The 9772-nt window shown below is 39.6% G+C and overlaps 1 protein-coding gene across 1 annotated transcript; it reads right to left on the reverse strand.

Annotated features, from left to right (window-relative positions):
* Positions 1–1752: 1752 nt before the first annotated feature.
* Positions 1753–9550, reverse strand: TBX22 (T-box transcription factor 22). The gene is made up of 8 exons (XM_021689536.1): positions 9379–9550; positions 8579–8762; positions 7763–7864; positions 6211–6385; positions 5157–5321; positions 4717–4781; positions 4247–4332; positions 1753–2372 (listed from the first exon to the last, which is right to left on the reverse strand). Exons 1-8 carry the CDS (start codon positions 9548–9550, stop codon positions 1753–1755), a joined length of 1569 nt encoding a protein of 522 aa, XP_021545211.1.
* Between the last annotated feature and the right edge of the window lie 222 nt (positions 9551–9772).

Here is a 9772-nt window from a genome sequence, read left to right on the forward strand (position 1 = left end):
AGATTCTAACATTTAAACTTTTACCCTTTTATATTAATCATCTTTACCAATATATTTCTGTATTATCAATTTTAAATGGCTAATATATAACAAAATTATATGAAATATAAATCATGGGCTACATATACTTGAATGGATACAAAATTAGTGCCTTCTCTTAAATAATTATTAAAAAGTAACCCGGAGATTTTCTGGGTTTTTCAGTTAAATACTTTGTTATTAATTACCAAGTATCTGCCATATAAGCCATCAGACTAAGTTTCATTATACTTTGATACGGGAGTTTCTGCTTTAAAAAATTGTAGTTTATTTTAACAGTAACCTGTTTCGGAGTAGACAGAAATAAAGTATACTTGCTGCTTTAATCCCCAATTTGATAAACCCAGGTTTAGTACAGATAAACCCTGGGTAGTACAGATTTCCTGCCTCAAAGACTTTTATAACAGGTATCTAATTGATTTGGGCTACAAATAATATTTCATCTTGACTAGAATATTCAGTTTAAATGTAACTATGTGCTGTTCTGTCCCTATTCCCAGAAGTGAAGAGGAATATAATCTTAATGCATATATAGGAATAGCACATTTATAAGGTACACTTAAGAGGGAATAACCATTTTGAGAAAAATTAAATAATAATATGCTCTTGCTAATATGTGTTGGAAACAGAAAAGGCTGTTTAGAAGTTTGGTTAGTTTGAGAAAAGTCAAGCCATATCATTGTGATGTGAAGCACCTTGGTTTAATAAATTGTAGAGCTAGTGGCATAAAAATTTAAATTTGATTTATTTTAAAGATATACAAGTTATACGTAAGTTATACTTAACATTTTTTTTTCAGAAAATTTAGGACCAGGTGAAAGGAAACATTTCAACTTCATAAACTAAAATAAAATCTCATTTATGCTACTTTTTGTCTAGTCCAATTTACCATGACTGACTCACAGGAGTGGAATTAAACAGTACAAATGTAATGATATTTTCATATTCATGGACCCAAAATATTATCTCCCTTAAAATAATAATTTATTAGTCTTTTAGGAGAACTACAATAATTTGTTTTTGAAAACTGTACAAAACACCAGGTTTGTTAAAGGAATAAGTAAATAAGCTTCACCTGGGAATGATCCAAAAATAAAAGGAAATGAAAGATCAAATTTATTTAGAATATTTTGTTTTTCATTTAATCTTTGTTTTCCTTCAGGATTAAATGATCTTTAGGCTGAAACAATTAATATTTGAAAATTTGTGTCCTTATTTGTACCTTAAAATTGAGATTAGTAGCTTCTTCAACAGTAAAGTATAAGACAAATGAACAATGATTTTTTCTACAATTACTAGAAAATTACAATGAATATAATATTCATGGATAAAACTAAAATTGTTTCATTGCTTTCACAGGAATTAAATCCAACTTCTTTTGGTCATTGTCAATATGTAAGAGGCAGTTGACATGGTAAACTGACTTCGCTATAATTAAAGGTTTCATCTGGAGTCAATTTTCTATCTCATCAAATAATATTTATTGACTATCTTATTTTGAGGCCCAAGGCCACTGTAATCAGAGATTGTTACAGGTCATATTTGACCTATAACAACTTCTTATGAACATCTAATAAGGCACTTTAAATGCGTAACAGAGAAATACCTCTAATAATAAAGCTTTTAAAACCAAACAGCTCTTAACTTTTCTTTGGCTACAAATAAAGAAAATACATGCTTATGTGTAATTGTTTTAGGAATGTGATTATTCCATTAAAGGTAATGATTGATTGTTGGATACCAATGAGCATGAGTGCATTTGCCTTCTCTAAAAGAAACTTCGCTATTGTCATTCACTTTGACTTTGAGATGGTTGGCAACATTTACCAGTCTAGATGGCACTGAGAAGTTATACCTATAAAAACCATAGGAAGGATGGAAAGAACAACCAGTTGCTTCCTGGGCAATGGGATTTGGTGATAAAATACTTCCAGGTGGCTGTAGTCCATACAACATTTGATTGGAAGAATTAGGTGCCTGTAGACACTGCTCACTTAAGTCTTCAAATGAACCATTTTTTGAATTGGTGATCCCCAGAGAAGATAACATGGAAACTTCCATCATGAGTGGGGCTAAACACTGAGAACTGTTGCTGCTTGCTAGTCTTTCAGGAGAAGGCAAGACAAGAGGCTGCTGTCGCCAAAAATTAGTTGGGCAAATCTTGTAGCAAAGGGGCAGGTTGATATTGTGCAGATACACCTCTGGACAGGGCGTTCCAAGGGAGCTTGTAGGTAAGTGAAATGTAGGCAGAGAGCAGGGTGGAAAAAGCAAGGAGTTCAAAGGAGAGGGAGCCCCTCCACTAGAGGTCACTGGAGATGAGCCACTGCTTCCACCTGTGAATGACAATCCAGTCAATGAACAATGAAATTGATGTTCCTAATGAATGAGTACTAATGACCATAAACATGCTTCATTCTCTTCTGGGAGTTCACAGTTCTTTTAACTTCTTTGGGAAAGAATATGTTCATTCCTCTGACCAAAGTTGAAAAGAATACCTTTACTACTACCACTATTACTTTTAACACTACCATTATGTATCATGTATTGAGCATTCACCATGCACAAGATCTGTGCTAGGCACTTGGACATTTATCCAATGAATTACAAAAGATGCCCAAATAAATAGTACCTAGAGCCAATTATATCTTACAAGTTAAAAAAATAGTTTTTAAACTTTAAAAAATTTACAAAAATGAGTATTTGATTAAATTGAACAAATTGGTTGAGATCCTGTAGAAAGCTTCAGTCTGATAAAAATATTGGAACACATGAAAATAATCTTTATAAACTAAAATGATATTTAAGTGCATTTGTTAAAGACAATTTTTAGTTTAAAAATATCAAAATAAAGATGAAAGTTCATCATAATGTTGTCAGGTGATTTTTATGTTTGCTAAGCATCTACTAAAGTTAAGGATAATTAATTATAAGGTCCAGGATAATCTAGACTTTCCATCTTATTTTCGTGTTTGAATTTTAAAAATTTGGTTATTGACTAAACTTGATCAAGTTTTTTTGTGGGTTTCCTTTTTTCTTTGTGTTGCTGTTGTTTTTCTTAACTATTTTGTGTAGGCATAGCCTAATTCTTTATTAACAAGGTGGCAAATATCTTTTATAATTAAGCATTCTAAAATTATTTAAAAAATGGTACCCATTTTCTTTGCAATTTGAGAGCAATCTGGACATTCAAATAATTAAGAAAACTGTGTATTCTAAATTATTAATTAACGATCATCTTTAGTTTGTTTCTTTTTTTTTAGTGCACTTCATGTTGACTTGGATATTTTAAAAGCTTGCTGCCTAGATGCTATTAAAGTGCTCACATTTTTCTATGCAACTTTGTAGACCAAATTAATACAATCAATCCAGTGAAATATTTTACCAAATGATTAAACTCGATCTGTTTTCAATGTTATGGTATCATGTAAAATTCAACATAACTATAATGTTGATGATTTTCTCCAATATTATAAACTTGCATTAATGTTCAAAGACAAACAACTTTAATGGAATAAAGACAAAAGTGGTAAAATAATTCTATGTTGTTTGCAAATACTCTTTTATTTATTATTAAACACCAGAGACATGAAGGTATACATTTTTCCACCAGAAAGTTTGCATTGTCTAATTATTATTATTATTTAATCATGTAACACACTACATGAGAACAAATTTCTTGCAAATATTTTTAATGCTTGTGGCAATTAAACTAATTGTGATGACTTAGTGTTGTTTTCAACATTTATTTTCCCTACTTACAGTAAAAGGAAAATTAGACCTAAGTGATGGTAAAATTTAATGGATATCATTTTAACATGTGCTGAAAGTTTATGAGAAACATATTTATTTCAATATCCAGTATATTTGCAAATAAGGCCACAAATGTACCACAGGCAGATTCTAAAGAATGTGAGATAGTGAGATGCTGAAGAATCCAAGTGAGATCTGGAGATCTCAGGATACATGATAACTTAAGAAGCCTAAAGTCAATAAAGCCACCATTGCCATGGCTCTGTTCTTTTCCTTCAAGCCAGTTCCCCCCTCTTTTTGCCTCTTACTTCCTCATCAAGATAAATATAAACTCACTTTCATGTAAACACACATTTTCTGGCATGAACTTATCCCTTGTGTAGTATTTGCTACAGAGGTTCTGACTGTTGTTATTTCATTAACATTTAAAAGTAAACATTAATAAAACTTTTCTTACTTTGTGTGTCTGCACCAAAAGTTTTAAAATCCAGAGTGAGAGAAGGCCTCCACGGGTAGATCTCTAAAAGCCCATCCAATACACCCCTGAAAAATAGATTCAACTTTAAGCAAGTCCAGAGTTCAATTCCTGAAAATAATGATTTATGTAAACTTTTAAGTTATTTTATTATAGTTTTTAGGGGTCAATACCTGAAATATTTTTCTTTTATAGCTATACTGCTGAATAAAAATCACAGTAATTATTCCCTGAATAAAAGCCTCAGGGATCTAGAATAAGCAATATCTTAAAGGTGGGTTGAGAGGGAAAAGGAGGAGGCAAGATTTCACAGACAAAACACTAGATTCCTTTCCTACTACCTACTAGTTTGAAAACTTAAGGCCTCTGAGTCTCTGAGCCACAGTTTCCGTATCTGTAATACTTATGAAAAAGGCTATATAAATATTAGATATGATTGTAATGTTGCTTACCTGTTTCTTCCGGGATCTCTAAATCCTTTCGCAAAAGGATTCCTGTCTATTTTCAGTTTGGTAATCTATGGATTAAAAAAAAAAAAGAAAAAGATAAAGCCAGTGTCCTCAGTAATAACATTGTCATCCTTGCTTTTAATGGTTACAACAATCACAAAACACTTCAATGTGTAATGTGGCACATTCAACTAATATAAGCATATTGCTAAGTTGAATTTGGAATGGTTACCTCCTTTCTCACCTGGCACTTTGTTCTGCTCTCCTTTCTAATACGAGATCCACACAATTCATAATCAAACTTGCCTTGATGACAATGCAATACGACTATGTTATTTTTTTTTTTTAATTGTGGAATATTCAATCCATATAGTGCAGCTTGCCTCTATCCAGAAAGTCCCTCTGGGGACAGCCCTGCTTTCCTGAGACCAAGTTGTCCTTACCTGCTGGTTTTGGTAAGCTGTCACTGTGGTGAACTCAGTTTCTTTAAAGAAGAATGTTTTAACTCCTTCAGTGGGCAGGGACTGAATCCTGAACAGGTCAACCTTGCTGTCCTGTTCCATCACATGCACACGGGGCTTGTACTTATGCATGGACTGCAGAATGATCTGGAGGAGAAATCATCAAATGTTTGCCTAGAAAGTGGCTTCCCGACTGCAACACTGGTTTCATCTCATTGGCACCCCCATCATGCCCACATTCAAAAGTGAGGCTAAACCAGAAAGGCTTAGTTACACACACAAGGACTTTTCTGTGACATTTGTTCTGGACAGACATGCTCAGGGCTAAGAGGTTTCCAGATAGGAGCATCGCAGCAGCATTAGGCAGCGGTGATTCCATTTCCAGATGAAGCCCTTTCCTATTTCCAAGTGTGGGTGACCATGTGATGTCCCCAAGTATAACTAGGATCTGACTGCCTGTTATAAGTTCCCTGGGCTTATGGTAAATGAAGGGCAGCCACCTGACATACCCCACCTCCTAATCCCGGGGGCCTCCTTCTCTTTTTTTGTGGCTGGCACAGGGCTAGGCCAGGCATGGCAGGAGCGGGATGCATATGGGAAGAAGACTCAAGATCCAGGTGACCTGAAAATAACCTCTTTCATAAAGGTGAGTTGTGGAGGAGATTTCTGTCATACCATGTCAGACAGAAGGTGCTCATCTAGGAGAAGGTAATCAGAGCCCACAATGATTGCCCTGTAGGCTGAGAAGCAAAAGAAAGTTCCACAAAGTGCATTCCCTTCCACACTCCCAGACCAGGCATTATGGCTTAAACAAATCTCATCTGGTCTTCAAACTCCCTTCACTCACCATTCCCAACCCCCAGCATTCTCAGATGCCAAAGGTCACAGGAGCTACTTTGGTCACAAGCCCAGAATTTGAAGAGTTCCTAAAGACCAACTGGGAGAAGCATCCCACACCTCTCTAGGGTGACATGTAAGCTGATGATGCCTTGGCACCTCCATTCCCTCCTCAGTCCAAAGGATTTAAAATACTTACTTGGCCTTTGTCATCCATCTCATTGTTGGTGAGTTTCAAGCGATCAAAGCTGATGATCTGCCGCATCCAGGTCTCTCCAGAGCAGGGCGAGTCTGGGTGAACGTAGAACCTGGGAGTGATGCATGAGTGGTCTGTATTCCCAGCTACCATCCACTGTGAGCTGTGGTACACATACCTAAAAAAGCACAGAGTGTGGCTTTAGGTGAAATGGGCCAAAGGCAGGTGTGTGGGAGAAAGGCTGCCGGATCCAGTTCTAATGGCATTTGCCAAGGTTTGCCTGCTAATCCCAAAGGCAACTAGTAGAAGATCCAACTTTATTTCCAAAGGGAGTTCAGGGACAAAAAGCAAACTGTATACAAACATATGTTATTAAAATGCAATGAAGTTCCAGGGTGAGTATAACATCATGGGATTTGAGTCTGGTTTGTATTTCCTCACAGAAACAGCAACAGAAATTGATCTAATCCACTTTGCTGTGCAGAGACAGACTAAAAATCCTTGTCTCTAGCCAGAAGCATCAGAATCAGAGAGAAAGCAAAAGGGTGAGGAGGGTGTCTGTCCAGCCCACCTCCACCAGTGACCTTCAAAACCCTTTCACCAACAAGGCTTCACATCAGAATACCGTCTGAAAATCTAGCCCATGAGGCCTCAGGGCTGATTTTTACCCTGTTTCTAATCTCAACCACTTAACTGTGCACTGCATTCCCAAGCCAGCTCAAACACAAGAAGCAAACGACTTGTTCTATTTACAAGCTGCAGCTCCAGTAGGCTCTTGAGCTGCTCTTCCTCTTTGCCCCTCAAATCCAGCACTGGGCATGATGTGGGCTCTCTCTTAGAAAGGCTAGACATCCAGTTTAGTGGAACACTCACAGCACGAGTAAGGGCAGCTCCTGCACAACCCCCATAGCCTCTAAGCCAAAGTGCTGGCATAGCCGTGCATCTGGGATGCTAGCACTGTAAGACCTTTTGACTTTAGATCAATTCGACCACTATTAGCCTGCTTTAAGTAGGGAGCCTGTTTCAAAATGAAAAGTTATTTGTAATTTCTAGGACCTGGCCGCCGCTTCAGGAAAGAAGCTAAGGAAGGAAGAAATGATAGACCTAAATGCGATAACTGCTAAATTAGCATTAGATGGTAAATCAAGACATCACTCCAGGACCCTGAGGCCAAAGTAGTACAGCCCAGAGCCCAGTGCAGCCCCAGAAGCACAGTCATTTCTCCCTAAATTCCTTCAAACAACTTCCTTCCAAGCTGCCTGAGTCCATATCCTCTGCAGTTGGCACAGCCAAGGCTGGAACAATGGATAAGCAAAGGGTTTGGAGTACACTGAAACACCAACTGGCACCTGCTCCAGGAGTGAGAAGAAAGAGAAGCAAGACTGCTCTTCTCAGTCTGAACCTGCATTTGAGTGAGAATATTCAACTCCCAAAGTCCATAGGAGAGCAATACCACCCCTATGGTAGAGCTTTCAATATAGCATTCTCATGTTCCATAAATCTGAATCCCCATTCCCAGAGTTGGCCTGCAGTACCCTCCTTTGGGCCTGGTTACCTATAACGTTTGGAATCTACTGGCACCACGTCGATGGCCACATAGTACTGCTTCCCTGGGTCCAGCCCTTTCACTTTGACTCGAACAGAGGGGAACATCCGCCTGTGGGAAAGAAAATAGCCACTGACCTAGTGCTTTTGGAGATATTTGGAGTGGAATGGGGTGGGGGACAAATGAAAAGTGAAGAAATTCACTGTACCTGCCCCATTCTAGGGCAGATTCAAGGAATGATATTTGCTACATGAAGAAAGATTGTTGGTTGTACGCTTGATTGAACAAGTTCAGGATTGCTGAGTGGAGCAGAATATTCTTACCACAAAGCTTTTTCCACCCTACTCCCCACCACCACCATTAATAAAAAAACTATATAAGAGAAAGTAGAGAAAAAACTGTGCCTGACCCCTGAGTTTTCAGTGGTACTTTCTGTGAGGCAGATTTGGGAAAGACTAAAATTAGGAAGATTCATGCAAAAAAAAAAAATTAACTAGCTGATGTGATGCTGCCCCAAATCAAAAGGTGAAAGCAGAAAAGCCCACCTCAAATTGCCCCAGGCTAGCTTGGGATGGTAGGCTGGGGACCTGCTAGATGGCATATCGTCCACTGATAACTGTGAGGCTTTAAGGAGAATTTCTTGAAGTCATTGCCTACAGGAAAGAAAAGCTGAGCCACTAATAGTGCGATTTATTGAGAGGCAGTAACTTTCCAATGCCTGTGGGGGGCAGGGGTAAGGACAGATACAGAGCATAAAACTGGAGGCACCACATTTTATGGGCCTCTACTGTGTGCATCCCTTGAACAGCTTGGGCAGAACCAAACCTGCCAGCCTTGGTAATGATCATCTCAGTCCCAATGTCATGGAATCTCTTCCACAGTTCAGATCCTTGAAGCTCCACCTGGATAGCATCTTTCTCTTCCAGATTTTTGCAGCTGTTGTCACTGTCACTGCCGCTACAGCCTGAGAAAGCAGTTGCTGAGGGCTCAGTCTTGGGTCGCTTTTCTGCTGGACACAGAGACACCAAGAGTTTGAGAGAGGTTCTAAGTTCCTGCATCCCCTTCATGGTGATGCCTGTCTTGGAACAGACTGGCCTGGTCTCTTCCCTGGGAAATTTGGAGGCAGATACTCAAGTTCCTCACAACACCCACTGTGGCCCCCTGATGGGGAGAAAGGGGCCCAGGTCGCGTCCTGGGAAAGTTACCGTCCTTCTTCAAATTGGCCCATCCTTACTCTCTCCGGACTTTTGGACCCTGAGGCTGAATCCCCTCAGAATCTAAGTGCCTGCCTGCTTCCTACCCGGAGGAGAAACAGCTACCGTCTGGCTCTCAGGGCTTGGGGAGGTTGAAGAGTCTAACCTCTCCACAAACATATAGGGAAGTTCCCCTTCACCGCAAATGAACCACACAGCAATACGGACTGAACTTGGAGGCTCTGACGCTTCCCCTATAGCCAAGTGACCGGGGTGTCCCCGCGGCCCCAAACGTGGCCACCCAGCTGGACCAAACCGTCCTAGTGTAGGGCTAGCAGTCCTCTCTCAGCTTCGGGAGTGGAGCTGAGACTTGCAGATCAGCATGCTCGGGTAGCAGGCTCAAGCCTTTGGGGCTGCGGTAGGAATACTTACCGGGCTGCTGGCTCTTCTTCCCTGCGGCTCTGCTCCTTCTCTCCTCCTCTCCGCCCTCTTTTTCCAGCAACTCAGGCTGCATCTCCTCTCTCGAGTCTTGCAATTTTCTTTTCCCGGATCTCCCCACCAAGGCTTCCACCGAGAAGGCAAGCGCCCGAGAGCTCAGAGCCATCCCCGGAGGGGGTGAAGGGAATGTGCAGTGCAAAGTTTCAACCTGAGCTGGGTTAGGGAGGGAGAGGGAGGGAGGGCGCAGAGGACAGGGCAGGGAGGGAAAGCAGGAAAACCCCCAAATTAGAAAAAAAAAATTCTGGATCTATAGTCAACGAAAAAAAAGTGTATGTGTGTATAATTTGTATATATATACACACACACGTGTGTGCGTGTGATTTTTTTT

Source organism: Neomonachus schauinslandi, chromosome X (assembly GCF_002201575.2).
Source record: "Neomonachus schauinslandi chromosome X, ASM220157v2, whole genome shotgun sequence".
In the NCBI taxonomy this organism is placed as follows: domain Eukaryota; kingdom Metazoa; phylum Chordata; class Mammalia; order Carnivora; family Phocidae; genus Neomonachus; species Neomonachus schauinslandi.

Coding starts and splice junctions, on each gene's coding strand:
- TBX22 (XM_021689536.1), bottom strand. CDS start 9,550: ATGGCTCTGAGCTCTCGGGCGCTTGCCTTCTCGGTGGAAGCCTTGGTG. Junction 7,865..8,578: donor ATCATTACCAAGGCTGGCAG/GTTTGGTTCTGC, acceptor TCTTTCCCACAG/GCGGATGTTCCCCTCTGTTC. Junction 2,373..4,246: donor TTTTGGTGCAGACACACAAA/GTAAGAAAAGTT, acceptor TGTCATTCACAG/GTGGAAGCAGTGGCTCATCT.